The sequence below is a fragment of the Pristiophorus japonicus genome, chromosome 25 (genome assembly GCF_044704955.1).
Source record: "Pristiophorus japonicus isolate sPriJap1 chromosome 25, sPriJap1.hap1, whole genome shotgun sequence".
Classification (NCBI taxonomy): domain Eukaryota; kingdom Metazoa; phylum Chordata; class Chondrichthyes; family Pristiophoridae; genus Pristiophorus; species Pristiophorus japonicus.
In genome coordinates, this window is record NC_092001.1 from 13,637,379 (window position 1) to 13,660,017 (window position 22,639).

A 22,639-nucleotide genomic window follows, 5' to 3' on the forward strand; every position below is an offset into this window, starting at 1 on the left:
ATATATTTGTAAATTGGCTGTCAGTCTGGGCTGGTTTTACGTCCCTCCCTCCATCCTTCCTGTCTGTCTACCACCTGTGGCTTCAATAACTGTCTCTGCCCCGCGTGGTCCTGAGCCCCACTGCACAATTGCCTTCAGTGATGATAGAAATCTCACTTTATTCATTTAAAAGGGAACTGCGGTCAGTCAAGGGTGATTCTGCATCTGGGTAAAAGCGATGTCCTTGCAGTCCCCGATCATTCTGTATCTCTTTAAAAGGGCTGGTTGTCAGTTCCGGTTCATAATCTTTCCCTTTAAAACGGATTTTCTCATAAACCCGGGTCATCCTGTATTGTTTGAGAAGGAGTATGATTTCAGCTGCAATGACCGAATTGTTAAACTGTTGTGTTCCAATTTATATTGGGGTTTCCTCTGCCGGGTGCGCACCCAGATCGCAGTGCATCTGGTCATTTACTCGAAATATGCTCATCTTTTCCTCAATCCACTCCTTGATTTTGCTCGCAATATACACAACAACACATTGGGTGATGGGGGCAGCGGCCGCGTGGTCTAATGGATACAGCGTCTGACTTCGATTATAACCGCGAACTTATCAAAACATTACAGAGTCGTATCTTGCCGCGGTCAATTAACTCGCTGCCTGAAATTTTATATTCGTTGTTGTGATTCTGCCGAGAAACCAACCATCACTTCGAGTCACTCACCTGAAGTAAATGCAGGCTGTTTGCTTTAGGAATCTAATGGCACGTGTTCATCATTGTCGATCTGCATGCACGGGCGCAGCAAGCTGTGAAGTGGACTTTCTTGCATATTATTTCTGTTGGGTTACAAAAAGCAGAAGATTGAAAGGCTGACGCTTGGCTGAATACGAGACCAGGTGGCCGAGAACTTAAGGCAATGGACTACTAATCAATTTTGTTCTGCAGGCATGGGTTCGAATCCCATCCTCGTCGTATTTGTGTTCAGCTTTGACTCCCCTGGTCACTTTGTCAATCACATTAACCTCATCGCCGAGTTTCCCTTTCACTGACAAGGATGCTGCACTTTGCTCATGTTATGTCTCAAATTAATAATATATTCGTCAAAGGATAACATTTGTAGGACTGCGGAGAGGGGGACTAATTAGATAGGTCTCTGAGGGACAGCACAAGCACGATGGGCCTAACATATTTTCTCACTACCGTCAGAATCTGAGAGCTGCGCTTTTCACTGTCGGCGGCTCTTGGTCTCGGGCTATGATTCTCGCTTAGGAATTATCACATTTGAAATGCGAGAGTTCTCGGGCCAAATCCTGAACGAGCCCCGGCATTTTTTATTCAAAGTTCCGCTTCTCACAGCCGCTTGACATGTGAGAAAACAGACATATTTCACATTAAAACGTGTAATTTTGCGCCGATTGTTCCCACAGCGTCCAAATCCCAGAGCAAAGTGAAACTCACACAACTGAGTAAATTTAAAGTATCTCAGAGGTACTCGGCTTTGTGACTCGCTGGATAACCTAAACCCGTGTTTAGTTCCGGCCAATAATTGATCAGTATATCCTCCTGTCTGTACGCATCAGCTCTGCTCAGTGGGGATACGCATACCTTCAGCGTCAATCTCCACCTCTGCCATGAATATGAAGGCGTCTTGTTTCTCTAGAGCTGAAAAGATGTGAGAAGCTAGCTTTTGAATTAGTCTCTTGGTTGACGGATTCAGAGCGGACAGGAAATCAATCCGGGCTGGCCAAGCTACCTGGTCTGATGAAAAGGCGTTGACACCTAATATTGTCGGCATGTTATAGTCTTCTGGCCTCAACATTAGGTTCAACGTATCGGGTGATAAGCACCGCTCCTATTGTCTAGTAATGGTTCTGCTATTCCCACTAACACCTCCTTTGGACCATCCTTTGTAACCTTATTACCCGATTACCACCCACTTTGCCTTCTCCATTGTGCCATTTATTATTTAATCACTCCTGCGTTCCACTGTATCACAGACATTCCCATTTGACCTTTCTCGCTGCGTATTATTTCCAGGCGCTATTTTTGTTGAAAAAAATTTGTAATCTTGAAATGTTTCCTAAAATATCGGAATGATTATCCGACAGAACGTGAAACCGGGTTCTTCATCCACAGATTCTGCACGACCTGCTGAGTTTTACATATTTATCTGTTTTTATTCATTCTGTTTCCGTGTCCCTTTTAAGGGGATGTGCTGTCTGTCCGGGATCATTCTCAGTCTGTTTAAAATGGTGTGCTATCAGACCCGCATCATTCTGTGTCTGTTTAAAAGCGATGTGCTGTCTGTCCCGGAGTTCACATTTCAAATTTCAAAAACTGCCTTTAGAGGGTGCAGGAATTTTAGTTTGTTTGTGTGTTTGTGTAAGCCAGAGTGTGTGCAAACGTGCTGTGCGATCTTACTGTCATGTGAGAAAAATGCATTACATGCAGCTTGAAACCGTACTGATTTGATTGAACACTCCTTCGTGGACTCTCGGACGGTAGAAGAATCTGCTGTGGGATTTTGCTATTCCACATCTAAAAGAAGGGAAAATACACAAGTTAGAAATATAACGATTTTATCGAGGGCTTGCGTGTGGGCTGTGTGACATGATGACATCCTCCACCGTTATTTTCAAATTCAAATCAAATAAAATAAAATCAAGAAAAGACGAGACAAGACAAGACAAGACATGACTGACTGACTGACTTTGTATATATAAATATATGTTTATTTATATCTAATACCAACTTTTTAACTTCCAAAATAAATGTACTTTTTCTGTTCTGCCTGCACGGGGCTCGATTGCATTTGACCTCTTTCACAGCACAAGCAGCTGCTGTCAGATCCAGCAGAAAGACACACGCGACACATACTGGATCAGTAAAAAGAGCAATTGCAGTGGCTAAATTTTACTCATATTTAGCGCAGTGGTACTGAGGACAACTATAACCCGTGAATTGCTGCCTTGGCTGAGATCAACTAACAGCCCAGATCAAGGTCCGAACTTGGCAACTTCCCAGTCAGTATTGCCGAGTATTCTAAAATTTGGGAGCTGAGCGAGGGTTAGAAAGAATATTTTGAAACAAATTTTACTCTACCTTTAAATAAAACCTTTGTCAAACTGCACAATTCTGAAATTTTGACAAATAAGACAAGCAAGTCAAATGGATTATAAAAACAATGTGACATTTTAGAAAGGCTCAATTCACTGAAATAGACAGCTTTACAATCACAGCACAGTACAGAAGGGAGCGAATGGTAATGGTAGCTCGGTTCGTGAAGTCCGCCAACACTCTGAGATGAACTGGACTGTTCCTTTAAGTTTAAATAGGCAGAGAAAAGAGAGTCCCTGTCCGTTTAAATAGCTACCCGATTCCCCCGGGCAGTGGGAGGAGCAACGGCGCGTTATCTCTTGAGATACTGAAACAGCAAACACCGCCTGATGGCTTCCCGCGGGTTCCTAAAGTCCGAAGAAATAAAATTGCATCAGGTTAAGTCGAACAACTGAAAAGAATGCACACAGAGTCGTTGCTGTGTGTGTGTGTAAATAAAACACATCATTCTTAATGTTTGATAGAGATAAGCTATTATCTGCACCAGTTATTTTCCAGCATTTTATTTCCTATTATTTACAATGTAATTGAAGAGTGTTTAATTCATTTACCATTTATTGATGACGCATTGTCTTGTGTGCTATTGGATAGAAAGTGATGTCACAATGACCATTCCGTTACCAAGGTGCCCGTCTGTCCAGAGTATTCAGTGGGAAAGGGGATTAACTATCACCGAGGGTAATGAGCAGCCATCCATCAGTCTCTGCACTTTATTGTCCAGTGATCACCTCACCATCACACAGAAGATCCTAGATTTACCTCCAGTGTAGATGACTTGTGTAAGTGATGTTGAAAATGAAACTGTAGGGATGAAAGAGGAGTTGGAGGAGGTGGGTTTGGAGAGTAGGGTGAAAGAGGAGTTGGGGTGAAGGTTTGAAAGAAATGGGGTGATAGAGGAGTTGGGGTGAGGGGTTTGGTAAGTAGGGGTGAAAGATTAGTTGGCGAGGGGGAGTTGGAGAGTAGGGGTGAAGGAGGTGTATGAATCAGTGGGATTTACTGCCCATTAATTGCCTTTGTTGAACTATGATGGGTTTATTTTTCTTTTAAAATGTTTTGCACTGTGTTCCACTGAAGCGAAATGCGGGGCAGCAGTTCCTTGCAGGCACTGGGCTGTTTCTGGTGAATTAGTATGGGTAGTGTTAATTGGGAATAGATTTTAAATATTTTTCTGTGCTGGGCTGCAGGTTTGTCATCAGTCCCAATGACGAGGTGCTGTTGACAACAAATCCAAGATTCCCTTACATTGTGACACCAAATCCAGGGACCACAGGAACTGTGGCATCAAATCCATAGACCCCTTACACTGAGGCACCAAATCCAGGGAGCACTTACATTGAGGAATCAAATCCAGGGACCCCTTACACTGAGGCACCAAATTCAGGGACCGCTCACACTGAGACACCAAATCCAGGGACCCCTTACACTGAGGCATCAAATCCAGGGAACCTTGACACCGAGGCACAAAATCCAGGGACCCCTTAGGCTGAGGCATCAAATCCAAGGAACCTTTACACTGAGGCATCAAATCCAGGGATCCCTTACACTGAGAGACAAAATCCAGGGACCCCTTAATCTGAGGCACCAAATCCAGGGAACCTTTACACTGAGGCACCAAACCCAGGGACCCCTTACAATGAGACACCAAATCCAGGGACCACCTTGCTCTGAGGCACCGAATCCATGAACCCCTTACACTGAGACACCAAATCTAGGGACCCATTACACTGAGGCATCAAATCCAGGGACCCCTTACAGTGAGGCACCAAATACAGGAAACCCTTACACTGAGGCACCAAATCCAGGGACCCCTTACACTGAGGCTTCAAATCCAGGGACCACTTACACTGAGGCATCAAATCTAGGGACCCCTTACACTGAGACACCAAATCCAGGGACACCTTCCACTGAGGCATCAAATCCGGGGACCCCTTACACTGAGACACCAAATCCAGGGACCCCTTACACTGAGGCACCAAATCTAGGGACCCCTTACACTGAGTCACGAAATAAAATGACCCCTTACACTGAGACACCAAATCCAGGGACCCCTTACACTGAGGCACCAAATCAAGGCAGCCCTTACACTGAGACATCAAATCCAGGGACCCCTTACACTGAGACATCAAATCCAGAGGCCACTTACTACTGAGGCCTCAAATCCAGGGAACCTTTAGACTGAGGCACCAAATCCAGGGACCCTTTACACTGAGGCATCAAATCCAGGAACCCCTTTAACTGAGGCACCAAATCGAGGGAACCTTTACACTGAGGCACCAAATCCAGGGACCCCTTACATTGAGACACAAAATCCAGGGAACCCTTGCACTGAGGCACCAAATCCAGGGACCCCTTACACTGAGGCACCAAATCTAGTGACCTCTTACACTGAGGCATCAATTCCAGGGACCCCATACACTGAGGCATCAAATCCAGGGACCCCTTACACTGAGACATCAAATCCAGGGAGCCCTTACACTGAGACATCAAATCCAGGGGCCCTTACACTGAGACATCAAATCCAGGGAGCCCTTACACTGAGGCACCAAATCCAGGGAACTTTTTACACTGATGCACCAAATCCAGGGACCCCTTCCACTGAGACACCAAATCTAATGACCCCTTACAATGAGGCATCAAATCCAGGGACCCCTTACACTGATGCACCAAATACAGGGAACCCTTACACTGAGGCACCAAATCCAGGGACCACTTACACTGAGGCATCAAATCCAGGGACCCCTCACAATGAGACATCAAATCCACGGACCCCTTACACTGAGACATCAAATCCAGGGACCCCTTACAATGAGACATCAAATCCAGGGACCCCTTACACTGAGACATCAAATTCAGAGACCACTCACAATGAGACATCAAATCCACGGACCCCTTACACAGAGACATCAAATCCAGGGACCCCTTACACTGAGACATCAAATCCAGGGACCCCTTACACTGAGACATCAAATCCAGGGACCACTTACACTGCGGCATCAAATCCAGGGATCCCTTAACACTGAGGCATCAAATCCAGTGATCCCTGACACTGAGACACCAAATCCAGGGACCCCTTACACTGAGACACCAAATCCAGGGACCCTTTACAATGAGGCACCAAATCCAGGGACCCCTAACACTGAGGCATCAAATCCAGGAACCCCTTACACTGAGGCATCAAATCCAGGGACCCCATTACACTGAGACATCTAATTCAGGGACCCTTTACACTGAGACATCAAATCCAGGAAGCCCTTACACTGATACACCAAATCTAGGGACCCCTTACACTGAGGCATCAAATCCAGGGTCCCCTTACACTGAGGCATCAAATCCAGGGACCACTTACACTGAGGCATCAAATCCATGGATCCCTTAAACTGAGGCATCAAATCTAGGGACCACTAACACTGAGGCACCAAATCCATGGACCCCTTACACTGAGACATCAAATACAGGGACTCCTTACACTGAGGCATTTAATCGAGGGTCCCCTTACATTAAGACTTCAAATCCAGGGACCCCTTACAATGAGGCACCAAATCTAGGGAACCCTTAAACTGAGGCATCAAATCCAGGGACCCCTTACACTGAGGCACCAAATCCATGGACCCTAACACTGAGACACCAAATCCAGGGACCCCTTACACTGAGGCATCAAATCCAGGGACCCCTTACAATGAGGCACCAAAGCCAGGGACCCCTTACACTGAGACACCAAATACAGGGACCCTTTACACTGAGGCATCAAATCCATGGTCCCCTTACATTGTGACATCAAATCCAGGGACCCGTTACAATGAGGCACCAAATCCAGGGACCCCTTACACTGAGGCATCAAATCCAGGGACCCCTTACACTGAGGCATCAAATCCATGGTCCCCTTACACTGAGACACCAAATCCAGGGACCCCTTACACTGAGACACCAAATCCAGGGACCCTTTACACCGAGGCACCAAATCCAGGGACCCCTTACACTGAGGCATCAAATCCAGGGACCCCTTACACTGAGGCACCAAATCCAGGGACCCCATTACACTGAGACATCTAATTCAGGGACCCCTTACACTGAAACATCAAATCCAGGGAGCCCTTACACTGAGACATCAAATCCAGGGGCCCTTACACTGAGACATCAAATCCAGGGAGCCCTTACACTGAGGCACCAAATCCAGGGAACCTTTTACACTGATGCACCAAATCCAGGGACCCCTTCCACTGAGACACCAAATCTAGGGACCCCTTACAATGAGGCATCAAATCCAGGGACCCCTTACACTGAGGCACCAAATACAGGGAACCCTTACACTGAGGCACCAAATCCAGTGACCACTTATACTGAGGCATCAAATCCAGGGACCCCTCACAATGAGACATCAAATCCACGGACCCCTGACACTGAGACATCAAATCCAGGGACCCCTTACAATGAGACATCAAATCCAGGGACCCCTTCCACTGAGACATCAAATCCAGAGACCTCTCACAATGAGACATCAAATCCACGGACCCCTTACACAGAGACATCAAATCCAGGGACCCCTTACACTGAGACATCAAATCCAGGGACCCCTTACACTGAGACATCAAATCCAGGGACCACTTACACTGCGGCATCAAATCCAGGGACCCCTTACACTGAGGCATCAAATCCAGGGATCCCTTACACTGAGACACCAAATCCAGGGACCCCTTACACTGAGACACCAAATCCAGGGACCCCTTACACTGAGACACCAAATCCAGGGACCCTTTACACTGAGGCACCAAATCCAGGGACCCCTTACACTGAGTCATCAAATCCAGGGACCCCTTACACTGAGGCATCAAATCCAGGGACCCCATTACACTGAGACATCTAATTCAGGGACCCTTTACACTGAGACATCAAATCCAGGGAGCCCTTACACTGATACATCAAATCTAGGGTCCCCTTACACTGAGGCATTAAATCCAGGGACCCCTTACACTGAGGCATCAAATCCAGGGACCACTTACACTGAGGCATCAAATCCATGGATCCCTTACACTGAGGCATCAAATCTAGCGACCAGTAACACTGAGGCACCAAATCCATGGACCCCTTACACTGAGACATCAAATCCAGGGACTCCTTACACTGAGGCATCAAATCGAGGGTCCCCTTACATTAAGACTTCAAATCCAGGGACCCCTTACAATGAGGCACCAAATCTAGGGACCCCTTAAACTGAGGCATCAAATCCAGGGACCCCTTACACTGAGGCACCAAATCCATGGACCCTAACACTGAGACACCAAATCCAGGGAACCCTTACACTGAGCCATCAAATCCAGGGACCCCTTACAATGAGGCACCAAATCCAGGGACCCCTTACACTGAGGCATCAAATCCAGGGACCCGTTACACTGAGGCATCAAATCCATGGTCCCCTTACACTGAGACTTCAAATCCAGGGACCCCTTACACTGAGGCACCAAATCCAGGGACCCCTTACAATGAGACATCAAATCCATGGAGCCCTTACACTGAGGCACCAAATCCAGGGACCCCTTACACTGTTGCATCAAATCCAGGGACCCCTTACACTGAGACATCAAATCCAGGGACCCCTTACACTGAGACACCAAATCCAGGGACCCCTTACACTGAGACATCAAATCCAGGGACCCCTTACACTGAGATTTCAAATCCAGGGACCTCTTACACTGAGACATCAAATCCAGGGACCCCTTACACTGAGGCACCAAATCCAGGGAGATCTTACACTGAGACATCAAATCCAGGGCCCACTTACACTGAGGCATCAAATCCAGGGACCCCTTACACTGAGGCACCAAATCCAGGGACCAGTTACACTGAGGCACCACATCCAGGGAGCCCTTACACTGAGGCATCAAATCCAGGGACCACTTACACTGAGGCATCAAATCCAGGCACCCCTTACAATGAGACATCAAATCCAGGGACCAGTTACACTGAGGCACCAAATCCAGGGAGCCCTTACACTGAGGCATCAAATCCAGGAACCCCTTACACTGAGACACCAAATCCAGGGACCCCTTACAATGAGACATCAAATCCAGGGACCCCTTACACTGAGATTTCAAATCCAGGGACCCCTTACACTGAGACATCAAATCCAGGGACCCCTTACACTGAGGCACCAAATCCAGGGAGATCTTACACTGAGACATCAAATCCAGGGCCCACTTACACTGAGGCATCAAATCCAGGGACCCCTTACACTGAGACATCAAATCCAGGGACCCCTTACACTGAGGCACCAAATCCAGGGAGATCTTACACTGAGACATCAAATCCAGGGACCCCTTACACTGAGGCACAAAATCCAGGGAACAGTTACACTGAGGCACCAAATCCAGGGAGCCCTTACACTGAGGCATCAAATCCAGGGACCACTTACACTGAGGCATCAAATCCAGGGACCCCTTACAATGAGACATCAAATCCAGGGATCAGTTACACTGAGGCACCAAATCCAGGGAGCCCTGACACTGAGGCATCAAATCCAGGGACCCCTTACACTGAGATACCAAATCCAGGGACCCCTTACAATGAGACATCAAATCCAGGGACCCCTTACACTAAGACTACATAATTACACAGAAATGAGCCATTCGGTCTAACCAGTCCATGCCGGTGTTTTTGCTCTGCTCGGGAATTAGAGTGCTTCAGTATGGGGAATGGTTATGCCGGTGAAAGCAGCTCTACTTAGGGGGAAAGGTGGTTAATGAATGAAGAGACGATGCGGGAATCAGACGGTGACTGGTGAGGCCTGGTGACAGATTATTGTCAGAAGTCCTTTTCAGGCAGGCTGATGATTAGATGTAACCAGCGCAACAACTGTATCCATCTGTTATTGGCCCAAAATACCCAAATCTAATGTCACTCATTTATTTTTCCATGAGAAATGTCGAGATTACGATGTGCTGTTGATAGAAAGGAGCGAGTAAATGAGGCTTGCACTGAAAAGAAGGTTCCTTGAATGAACACATTGTGAGGCTGTTTTGTGACTCGGCACTGTGAGGTTAAAAATTTGAAATGGAAAAGGGCATGTCCAGTAACACTTATATTGGCAATAGTTCTTTCTAAGTTCATAATTATATCCTAAGCCAAATATCCCATTGACTATCCCAATCACTAATCCCAATCCTAACAAATAACCACAAACCACAACCACTAAACCTTCATCTAAACCCAGCCCGGTTACCAAGGCTAAGAACATCTGAACTAGGATTAGCAGTGGGCCATCTGACCCCTTGAGCCCACCCCGCCATTCAATAAGATCTTGGCTGATCTGATCTTGGCCTCAATTCCACTTCCCTGCCCTTTCCCCATAAACCTTGACTCCACCATCTTTCAAAAATCACTCTATCTGCAACTTAAATATTTTCAATGACCCAGACTCCACTGCTCTCTGGGGTAGAAAATTTCAAAGATTCACGACCCTCCGAGAGAAGAAATTCCTCTTCATTTCATTTTAAATGGGCGCCCCCTTATGCTCAGGCTTTGCCACCTAGTTCTCGATTCCCACACAAGAGGAAACACGAGATCAGTGGGGAAGCTAAAGAGCTGTTAAAGGAATTATTTAAACAATTATTTTGATGCAAGAAATACTGCAAGGTATGTTAGTAACAAGTAATTGTAATCAACTAACCCATCAAAATAAGCAAAGGCAATTACAAAGGTCAGAACATTTCAAAGTTGATCACATGCAGTATGTGTGAAGATCTATTAACCGCATTCAACAATCGTTAAATACAGAAAATAACAGATTTACAGTCTTACGAAAGATAGTTCTTTCAAGGGTTGGTTGAAAGGAATGTTAAATGAGTGTAAAGTGAGACACGCCGGTTCAGTCTGAGACATCCACAAGCCGGATACTCAAATGAAACAAGTTTGGGATTTGATGTGGGAAAAGATGAATTACGTGAGAAGTGAAACAATCTAGAGTAAGAAAAGGACCAAAATGGAAGTGAAGGGAACATTAATGAGTCTATTTTTATGGAGAAATGAAATATTGGACACAGGGTGTTTGAAACAATACTGAGACAGAACATTACTCTCCAGCTCAGGGACAGGGTTATACAGAGCAGCAGGAACAATGACTGAGTGCCAGAATGAACATGTTCAGTGCCCAATGGGGGCCCAGTAATTCCTGTCCCAGTCATGACGTTCCATTCCTATTTACCCAGCATTCCCCGCGACGGAGGACGTGCCGAGCCCAGACTACAGGGGCCCAGTGCGCAGGTGCGAGACCGAGCTGTGTTTGGAGCATGCGCGGTGCGTGTAATGGCGGAAAGGACATGGTGAACATCTGTTCCGCAAAACAGTCCATCTCCGCGGGGCGGAGGTGAGTAAAGGACCAGCGGGGAGCCGGGGAGGCTTCATAAACAACCGGTGCCCGCCGGAAGCCCGGAATAACAACCGGAATATCGGCGGCTGCAGCCTCGAGGCTTTCTCCCGGTCACAGGCCCCGGGTAACGGCGGCCATCTTTGTACAGGAAGGCAGGGTCAGTCCTCCGCCATCTTGGTTCAGTGAGCAGCAAAGCGCATGCGCGGCCATCTTGGTAAAGTAACAGCTGAGTTCCTTTGCTCAGATTCTGATAAAAGGAAATTGGATTTTACAGATTGAATTAATACAGAGAGCTGCGCATGCGCGGTTCAGCCCCACCCCCTGTGTCATTCCCAGAGGGCAGAATAGCACATGCACCCTCCCCTGCCCCAGCCCTGCCTGGGATCACCATTCACTCAGTGAGCGGAAGAAGATGGTTTAAAACAGCCGGGATTGGAGACACCACGACCCCGGGGTAAGGCTCAGAGATCAGCATTGAGTCCGGGGGGAGTTCAGGGGGAGTCGGGGGCTGTGTGTAAGGGGCAGAGTGGACCAAGAACCAGTGTCAGTGAGTGGGGGAAGGGAGAGGCCATTCTCAGGCTGTGTGTGGACAGCGTGTGTCCAGGGTAAGGGAGACAGAATGGTCAGAATCCGCTATTTATAACCTGCTGCTTTCTCTCTCCACACCAGGAGTGAACGTTCCTGGTTTAGTTCCCTCGGGGGCTGTGTGTAAGAGGCAGAGTGGAGCAGGAACTAGTTCCGGGACATGGTGTGAGTGGGGGAAGGGGGAGGCCATTCTCGGGCTGTGTGTGGACAGTGTAAGGTAACAGAGAAAGTAAACCAGTCGCTCTTTCAAATCATTGCTGCTTTCTTTCCCCAAATCAGTAGTGAGTGTTCCTGATTCAGTTCCAATCTCACCGTGTCTGTTGTTCTTGGACAGTGAGCAGTGGAAACACAGCCTGACAGTGAGGATGTGAGGAGTTTCACAAAGTGCATCTATTGCAGGTACCAGGAGAGGAGAGTGGGAGAAGATATTTTAAAGACGGGTTATATTGTTTCGGTGAACTGAGTTCTCCAGAACCGTGTTGCTGATGATCGAGAGATACATTGTCACTCCCTCAGATACATCGTATTGTCCCCCGCATCCATATCTTAGAACTAATAATGTTCTCGTATTATTATTCTCAAAGCAAAATTCTTCAACCAGCCAGAACAAATGAGATCTTTCCTCCACCCAGAATACAAGGAACAGTGCAGGCAACTCCTTCTCACGCACAGTAAGTAGATTATCACTCACAGAGCGCAGAGACACAGAACTGGCCTCAATCCTATTGTCACAGGCAGCAGAAGCTGTCAGTCCCACAGTGATCCGAAGTGGCAGAGTTAAATTTTGAATCTTACAGCCACATGGAGCAGTAGAATCACATGCTGTTTCACCATTGAAACAGATCACACTGACAGGTACATTAACCACACACACTCACTTGCCAGAAACTGGCAGGTAGAGAATAAAACACAATCATCTATCAGAAAAAATGTCAAACAGAAAGTATAAACCACACTCGCATATCAGAAGCTGATGGGTACAGAGCAAAAGCCATATTCATGTTTCAGAATCTGACAGATTCAGTATTTAACCCCAAAACATACCAGAAGATGACAGGTGCAGAATAAAACCCACATTCCCGTACCACAGACTGACAGATACAGTATACAACACACACCCACATATATGAAAGTGACAGTAACAGAATAAAATCCCCACTTACATACCAGAGAGTGACAGGTAAAGTGTAAATCCCATGTGCACATATCGGAAAACTGAAAGGCAGTAAGTAAAATTGTTACTTGCATCGCAGAAACTGATAGGAGCAGAGTAAAACCCACACCCACACATCTGAACAATGACATGGAGAACGCAAAATCTTCACTCACATATCAGAGAAATACAGGTAAAAATTAAAATTGATTCTCACGTTCACATACCAGAGACTGGAAAATACAGATTAAACTCAGACTACCGCAGCAGAAACTGAGAGGCACAGATTAAACCTCAACACACACCAAAACCTGACAATTACAGAAAAATACACACACTTGCATATCAGAGACTGAGTGATACAGTATAAAACCCACACTCATATGAGAGACTGAGAGATACAGTATAAAACCCATACTCACATATCAGAGACTGAGAGATACAGTATAAAACCCACACTCACATATCAGAGACTAAGAGATACAGTATAAAACCCACACTCACATATCAGAGACTGAGAGATACAGTATAAAACCCACACTCACATATCAGAGACTGAGAGATACAGTATAAAACCCATACTCACATATCAGAGACTGAGAGATACAGTATAAAACCCACACTCACATATCAGAGACTGAGAGATACAGTATAAAACCCACACTCATATATCAGAGACTGAGAGATACAGTATAAAACCCATACTCACATATCAGAGACTGAGAGATACGTTATAAAACCCACACTCACATATCAGAGACTGAGAGATACGGTATAAAACCCACACTCACATATCAGAGACTGAGTGATACAGTATAAAACCCATACTCACATATCAGAGACTGAGTGATACAGTATAAAACCCCCACTCACATATCAGAGACTGAGAGATACAGTATAAAACCCATACTCACATATCAGAGACTGAGAGATACAGTATAAAACCCATACTCACATATCAGAGACTGAGTGATACAGTATAAAACCCATACTCACATATCAGGGACTGAGAGATACAGTATAAAACCCATACTCACATATCAGAGGCTGACATCTTAAAATCCATATTCCCTTAACATAAATTGACATACAGTGACATGCCCAGACTCACGAACCAGTAATTGACAGGTACAGGGTAAAGATCTCTCTTTCATTCCAGAAACTAACAGGTACAAAGGAAAGTCCACTCACAATTAAACAGAAACTGGCAGCTATAGAGTAAGGCCCACAATCACAGATCAGAACTTGACAGGTACAGAATAAAACCCAGGCTCCCATAACAGAAATGGAGAGATACAGATAAAGGCCCACACTCACATACCAGAGACAGATAGATACAGAGTAAAACTCAGACTCATTTACCAGAGACCGACAGATTCAGCAGAAAACTCACCTCCATAACACAAATTGAGAGTTCGAAAGTAAAACCAATACTCTCTCAGGAATTGGTGGTACACAGTAAAACAATACTAACATACTGGAGAATGACGGGTATGGAGTGGAGCTAACGTTCACATAACAGAAATGGACAGATACAGCGCAGAACACACTCACACACCAAGAATGGAAAGAAACATCGAAAATAGGTGCAGGAGTAGGCCATTCGGCCCTTCGAGCCTGCACCACCATTCAATCTGATCATGCAACTTCAGTACCTCACTCCCGCTTTCTCTCTATACCCCCTGATCCCCTTAGCCGTAAGGGCCACATCTAACTCCCTCTTGAATATATCCAACGAACTGGACTCCACAACTTTCTGTGGTAGAGAATTGCACAGGTTTACCACTCTCTGGGTGAAAAAGTTTCTCCTCATTTCAGTCCGATATGGCTTATCCCTTATCCTTAGACTGTGACCCTGATTCTGGACTTCCCCAACATCAGGAACATTCTTCCTGCCTCTAACCTGTCCAGTCCCGTCATTTTATATGTTTCTATGAGATCCCCTCTCATTCTTCTAAATTCCAGTGAGTGTAAGCCTAGCTGATCCAGTCTTTCTTCATATGTCAGTCCTGCCATCCCGGGAATTAGTCTGGTGAACCTTCGCTGCACTCCCTCAATAGCAAGCAAGTCCTTGCTCAGATTAATAGACCAACACTGCACACAATACTCAAGGTGTGGCCTCACCAAGGCCCTGTACAACTGCAGTAACACCTCCCTGCTCCTATACTCAAACCCCCTCGCTATGAAGGCCAGCATGCCAGTTGCTTTCTTTACTGCCTGCTGGACCTGCATGCCTACCTTCAGTGACTTGATGTACCATGACACCCAGGTCTATTTGCACCTCCCATTTTACTAATCTCTCACCATTCAGATAATCTGCCTTCCTGTTTTTGCCACCAAAGTGGATAACCTCACAATAATCCACATTATACTGCATCTGCCATGCAATTGCCCATTCACCTAACCTGTCCAAGTCACTCTGCAGCCTCTTAGCATCCTACTCACAGCTCACACTGCCACCCAGCTTAGTGTCATCTGCAAACTTGGAGATATTACCTTCAATTCCATCGTCTAAATCATTAATATATATTGTAAATAGTTGGGATCAATGCACTGAACCTTGCAGCACCCCACTAGTCACTGCCTGCCATTCTGAAAAAGACCCGTTTATTCCTACTCTTTGCTTCCTGTCTGCCAACCGGTTCTCTATCCACGTCAATACATTACCCCCAATACCATGTGCTTTAATTTTACACACTAATCTCTTGTGTGGGACCTTGTCAAAAGTCTTTTGAAATTCCAAATACACCACATCCACTGGTTCTCCCTTATCCACTCTACTAGTTACATCCTCAAAACACTCTCGAAGATTTGTCAAGCATGAATTCCCTTTCATAAATCCATGCTGACTTGGACCGATCCTGTCACTGCTTTCCAAATGCTCTGCTATTACATCTTTAATAATTGATTCCAGCATTTTCCCCTCACCGATGTCAGGCAAACCGGTCTATAATTCCCTGTTTTCTCTCCCCCTCCTTTTTTTAAAAAGAGGGGTTACATTAGCTACCCTCCAATCCATAGGTTCTGATCCATAGTCCATGAAATTCAGGAAAATGACCACCAATGCATCTTCTATTTCTAGGGCCATTTCTTTAACTACTCTGGGATGCAGACTATCAGGCCCTGGGGATTTATCGGCCTTCAGTTCCATCAGTTTCCCAACAACCATTTCCTGACTAATAAGGATTTCCCTCAGTTCCTCCTTCCTGTTAGACCCTCAGTCCCCTAGTAATTTTGGGAGGTTATTCGTGTCTTCCTTCGTGAAGACAGAACCAAAGTATTTGTTCAATTGGTCTGTCATTTCCTTGTTACCTATTATGAATTCACCTGATTCTGACTGCAAGGGACCATGTTTGTCTTCATCAATCTTTTTCTCTTCACATATCTATAGAAGCTTTTGCAGTCAGTTTTTATGTTCCCTGCAAGCTTATTCTCATACTCTATTTTCCCCCTCCTAATTAGACCCTTTGTCCTCCTCTGCTGAATTCTAAATTTCTCCCAGTCCTCAGGTTTGCTGCTTTTTCTGGCCAATTTATATGCCTCTTCCTTGGATTTAACACTACCCCTAATTTCTCTTGTTAGCCACGGTTGAGCCACCTTTTCGGTTTTATTTTTATGCCAGACAGGGATGTACCATAGTTGTAATTCATCCATGTGATCTTTAAATGTCTGCCATTGCCTATCCACCGTCAACCCTTTAAGTATCATTCACCAGTTTATCCCAGCCAAATCACGTCTCATACCATTGAAGTTTCCTTTAAGTTCAGGACCCTAGTCTCTGAGTTAACTGGGTCACTCTCCAGCTTAATGAAGAATTCTACCATATTATGGTCACTCTTCCCCAAGGGGCCACGCATGACCAGATTGCTAATTAATCCTCTCTCGTTACACAAGACCCAGTCTAGGATGGCCTGCTCTCCAGTTGGTTCCTCAACATATTGGTCTAGAAAATCATCCCTGAGGCACTCCAGAAAAACCTCCTCCACAGTATTGCTAAGTTTGGTTAGCCCAATCAATATCGAGGTTAAGGTTACCCATGATAACTGCTGTACCCTTATTGCACGATCCCTAATTTCCTGTTTGATGCCATCCCCAACCTCCCTACTACTGTTTAGTGGTCTGTACATAACCCCAACTAATGTTTTCTGCACTTTGGTGTTTCGCAGCTCTACCCATATAGATTCCACATTATCCCAGCTAATGTCCTACCTTACTATTGCATTAACCTCCTCTTTAACCATTAACACTACCCCACCTCCTTTTCCTTTCTGGCTATCCTTCCTGAATATTGAATACCCCTGGATGTTATGTTCCCAGCCTTGGTTACCCTGGAGCCATGTCTCAGTAATCCCAATTACATCATATCCGTTAACAGCTATCTGTGCAGTTAATTCGTCCATCTTATTACGAATGCTTCTCGCTTTGAGACTCAGAGCTTTCAGGCTTGTTTTTTTTAAACACTCTTATTGTTGTAATGTGGCCCTTTTTGTTACAGAATGAAACCCACAGACAATTACCAGAAATTGACAGGTACTGGATAAAATGCACGCTCTCGTATCAGAAACTAACATACAGAGTAAAACCCTCATCCACATACCAGAGATGGACAGATACAGAATCAAATCCACACTCCCATACCAGACACCCACTATATAAGAAAATAAGAACATAAGAAATAGGAGCAGGAGTAGGCATACGGCCCCTCGAGCCTGCTCCACCATTTAATACGATCATGGCTGATCCGATTATGGACTCAGGACCACTTCCCTGCCCGCTCCCCATAACCCCTTATTCCCTTATCAGTTAAGACAATGTCTATCTCTGCCTTAAATATATTCAATGTCCCAGCTTCCACAGTCTCTGAGGCAGCGAATTCCACAGGTTCACAACCCTCTGAGAGAAGAAATTCCTCCTCATCTCAGTTTTAAATGGGGGCCCCTTATTCTAAGATTATGCCCCCTAGTTGTAGTCTCCCCGATCAGTGAAAACATCCTCTCTGCTACCACCTTATCAAGCCCCCTCATTATCTTATACGTTTTGATAAATCACCTCTCATTCGTTCTTCTGAATTCAATGAGTAGAGGCCCAACCTCCTCAATCTTTTCTCATAAGTCAACCCCCTCATCTCCGGAATCAACCTAGTGAACCTTCTCTCAACTTCCTCCAAAGCAAGTATATCCTTTTATAAATATGGAAACCAAAACTGCACGCAGTATTCAAGGTGTGGTCTCACCAGTAACTTGTATAACTGTAGCAAGACTTCCCTCTTTTTATACTCCAACCCCTTTGCAATAAAGGCCAAGATTCAGTTGGCCTTCCTGATCACCTGCTGTACCTGCATACTAACCTTTTGTGTTTCATGCACAAGTACCCCCAGGTCCCGCTGTACTGCAGCACTTTGCAATCTTTCTCCATTTAAATAATAACTTGCTCTTTGATTTTTTTTCTGCCATAATGCATGACCTCACACTTTCCAACATTATACTCCATCTGCCAAATTTTTGCCCACTCACTTAGCCTTTCTGTGTCCTTTTGCAGATTATTTGTGTCCTCCTCACACATTGCTTTTCCTCCCATCTCTATATCGCCAGCAAACTTGGCTACTTTACAGTCGGTCCCTTCTTCCAAGTCGTTAATATCGATTGTAAATAGTTGGGGTCCCAGCACTGATCCCTGCGGCACCCCACTAGTTACTGATTGCCAACCCAAGAATGAACTATTCACCCAACCTCTCTGTTGTCTGTTAGTTAGCCAAACCTCGATCCATGCTAATATATTACCCCCAGCCCGTGAACTTTTATCTTGTGCAGCAATCTTTTATATGGCACCTTGTCAAATGCCTTCTGGGAGTCCAAATACACCACACCCACTTTATCCACCCTGTTCATTACATGCTCAAAGAATTCCAGCAAATTTGTCAAACTTAACTTCCCCTTCATAAATCCATGCTGACTCTGCCTGACCAAATTATGCTTTTCCAAATGGCGTGCTAATGATTCTTTAAGAATGAACTCTTCAACATTTTCCCAACCACAGATGTTAGGCTAACTGGTCTATAGTTTCCTGCTTTTTATCTGCCTCCTTTTTAACCGAGCGTGGCTCTCAGTCCCCGGGCAACACCAAGTGCGGCTCTCGGGGCCCCGGGCAACACCGAGTGTGGCTCTCAGTCCCCGGGCAACACCGAGTGTGGCTCTCGGTCCCCTGGCAACACCGAGTGTGGCTCTCAGTCCCCGGGCAACACCGAGTGTGGCTCTCAGTCCCCGGGCAACACCGAGTGCGGCTCTCGGTCCCCGGGCAACACCGAGTGCGGCTCTCGGTCCCCGGGCAACACCGAGTGTGGCTCTCGGTCCCCGGGCAACACCGAGTGCGGCTCTCAGTCCCCGGGCAACACCTAGTGTGGCTCTCAGTCCCCGGGCAACACCGAGTGCGGCTCTCAGTCCCCGGGCAACACCTAGTGTGGCTCTCAGTCCCCGGGCAACACCGAGTGCGGCTCTCAGTCCCCGGGCAACACCGAGTCTGGCTCTCAGTCCCTGGGCAACACCAAGTGCGGCTCTCGGGGCCCCGGGCAACACCGAGTGTGGCTCTCGGTCCCCGGGCAACACCGAGTGTGGCTCTCAGTCCCCGAGCAACACCGAGTGCGGCTCTCAGTCCCCGGGCGACACCGAGTGCGGCTCTCAGTCCCCGGGCAACACCAAGTGTGGCTCTCAGTCCCCGGGCAACACCGAGTGTGGCTCTCAGTCCCCGGGCAACACCGAGTGTGGCTCTCAGTCCCCGGGCAACACCGAGTGTGGCTCTCGGTCCCCGGGCAACATCGAGTGTGGCTCTCGGTCCCCGGGCAACACCGAGTGTGGCTCTCAGTCCCCGGGCAACACCGAGTGCGGCTCTCGGGGCCCCGGGCAACACCGAGTGTGGCTCTCAGTCCCCGGGCAACACCGAGTGTGGCTCTCGGTCCCCGGGCAACACCGAGTATGGCTCTCGGTCCCCGGGCAACACCGAGTGCGGCTCTCTGTCCCCGGGCAACACCGAGTGCGGCTCTCAGTCCCCGGGCAACACCGAGTGCGGCTCTCGGTCCCCGGGCAACACCGAGTGCGGCTCTCGGTCGCCGGGCAACACCGAGTGTGGCTCTCGGTCCCCGGGCAACACCGAGTGTGGCTCTCTGTCCCCGGGCAACACCGAGTGCGGTTCTCAGTCCCCGAGCAACACCGAGTGTGGCTCTCGGGGCCCCGGGCAACACCAAGTGTGGCTCTCGGTCCCCGGGCAACACCGAGTGCAGCTCTCGGTCCCCGGGCAACACCGAGTGCGGTTCATAGTCCCCGGGCAACACCGAGTGTGGCTCTCGGGGCCCCGGGCAACACCAAGTGTGGCTCTTGGTCCCCGGGCAACACCGAGTGCGGCTCTCGGTCCCCGGGCAACACCGAGTGTGGCTCTCGGTCCCCGGGCAACACCGAGTGCGGCTCTCGGTCCCCGGGCAACACCGAGTGCGGCTCTCGGTCCCCGGGCAACACCGAGTGTGGCTCTCGGTCCCCGGGCAACACCGAGTGCGGCACTCGGTCCCCTGGCAACACCGAGTGTGGCTCTCAGTCCCCGGGCAACACCGAGTGTGGCTCTCGGTCCCCGGGCAACACCGAGTGTGGCTCTCGGTCCCCGGGCAACACCGAGTGTGGCTCTCCGTCCCCGGGCAACACCGAGTGTGGCTCTCGGTCCCCGGGTTCTTTCCTGAAGGACAGTACTGACCCAGATGTGTTTTTATGACAATCCGGCAGCTTTCATGGTCACTTTTTTCTAGTGCCGGCCCCACAAATGACCAGATTCATTAAGCTCCATTTCACAACCAGCCTTTGTGTTTTTGTGGGTTCTCTCTCACACTCACTTTTCCTGTTTGAAATTCACTTTACAGGGTGTTAAAAGGGGAGGATTTGTCGACTGGAAGCTCAAACCAAACATCACCTCAAGATCTGACAGTCACTCGCTACATCGGGACTGGAATATCATCAGCTTTTGACCATGGAAGCAGAAGGCACCTTTCGCAGTGGGGAGAAACGGTACACGTGCTCTGTGTGTGGACAAGGCTTCAGTCAATCATCCAACCTGGAGAGACACAAGTGCAGTCACACTGGGGAGAAACTGTGTAAATATGGGGATTGTGAGAAACGTTTCAACTACCCATCCCAGCTGGAAACACATCGGCGAGTTCACACTGGGGAGAGACCATTCACCTGCTCCGACTGTGGGAAGGGATTCACTACATCATCCCACCTACTGACACACCATCGAGTTCACACTGGGGAGAGGCCGTTCACCTGCTCCGACTGTGGGAAGGGATTCACTACATCATCCAACCTGCTGACACACCAGCGAGTTCACACTGGGGAGAGGCCGTTCACCTGCTCCGACTGTGGGAAGGGATTCACTACATCATCCGACCTGCTGACACACCATCGAGTTCACACTGGGGAGAGGCCGTTCACCTGCTCCGACTGTGGGAAGGGATTCACTACATCATCCAACCTGCTGACACACCAGTGAGTTCACAAGTGAACGCAGGGGTTGGATTCTGCTGTTAATCGCATTCTGGACTGCATTGACTTCATTTTGATAGTTGGGGTTTATAACTCCTGTAACGCTGATGTTAATAAATCCTGTAACTGGAAAGGGGTTTAATATTTGGGATACAGACATATAAATTAGTGTTGCTTTAAACACATTGCTGTGGTTTTTTGTCTTTCCCACCTGAGGGTTTAGCATCACCTGGCTGGAGTTGAGAAAGGACAATCTATGGGGAGGATCTTACAGGGGGGAACAGAACTTCAGCCTGGACACAGTCCTTCAGGGACACACTGAGATCACCTCATTCTTCTGAACTCCAATGTGTATAGGCCCAACCTACTCAACCTATCGTCATAAGTCAATCCCATCAACTCCGGAATCTGCAGCAGACATGAGCAAGGACCTGAGGCTTATTAAAAGACACATATTTCATTTCAGACAAGGTTACCCTGGGAGAAATGTTCAATTAGAACATGAGAACATAAGAAATAGGAGCTGGAGTAGGCCATTTGGCCCCTCGGGCCTGCTCCGCCATTCAATAAGGTCATGGCTGATCTGATCATGGACTCAGTTCCACTTCCCTGCCCACTGCCCATAAGCCTTTGCTCACTTATCGCTCAAACATCTCTCTATCTCCGCCTTAAATATATTCAAAGACCCAGCCTCCATAGCTCTCCTGGGCAGAGAATTCCATGGATTTACCACCCTCAGAGAAGAAATTCCTTATCTCAGTTTTAATTGGGTGGCCCCTTATTTTAAGACTATGTCCCCTAGTTTTAGTTTCCCATATAAATGGAAATATCCTCTCTGAATCCACCTTGTCAAGCCACCTCATTATCTTATGTTTCGATAAAATCACCTCTCATTCTTCTGAACTCCAATGTGCTTAGGCCCAGC

The 22,639-nt window shown here is 47.2% G+C and overlaps 1 protein-coding gene across 4 annotated transcripts; it reads left to right on the plus strand.

Annotated features, from left to right (window-relative positions):
• The first annotated feature begins 11,371 nt into the window (after window positions 1-11,371).
• On the plus strand, window positions 11,372-21,899 carry LOC139238076 (zinc finger protein 239-like). 4 transcript variants are annotated; one of them, XM_070867437.1, is made up of 4 exons: window positions 11,372-11,454; window positions 12,627-12,713; window positions 17,691-17,725; window positions 21,093-21,899. In XM_070867437.1, the coding sequence occupies exon 4, from the start codon at window positions 21,200-21,202 to the stop codon at window positions 21,719-21,721; it is 522 nt and encodes a 173-aa protein (XP_070723538.1). In that variant the 5' UTR covers window positions 11,372-11,454; window positions 12,627-12,713; window positions 17,691-17,725; window positions 21,093-21,199; the 3' UTR covers window positions 21,722-21,899. The 4 variants fall into 4 exon arrangements, with proteins under 4 accessions (XP_070723538.1, XP_070723536.1, XP_070723539.1 ...); XM_070867435.1 differs by lacking the exon at window positions 17,691-17,725; XM_070867436.1 differs by lacking the exon at window positions 17,691-17,725 and having other exon boundaries at window positions 11,382-11,911.
• Window positions 21,900-22,639: the final 740 nt, after the last annotated feature.

Excerpts from the sequence above, each read along its gene's own strand:
- LOC139238076 (XM_070867437.1), top strand. The coding sequence starts at position 21,200 with ATGGAAGCAGAAGGCACCTTTCGCAGTGGGGAGAAACGGTACACGTGC.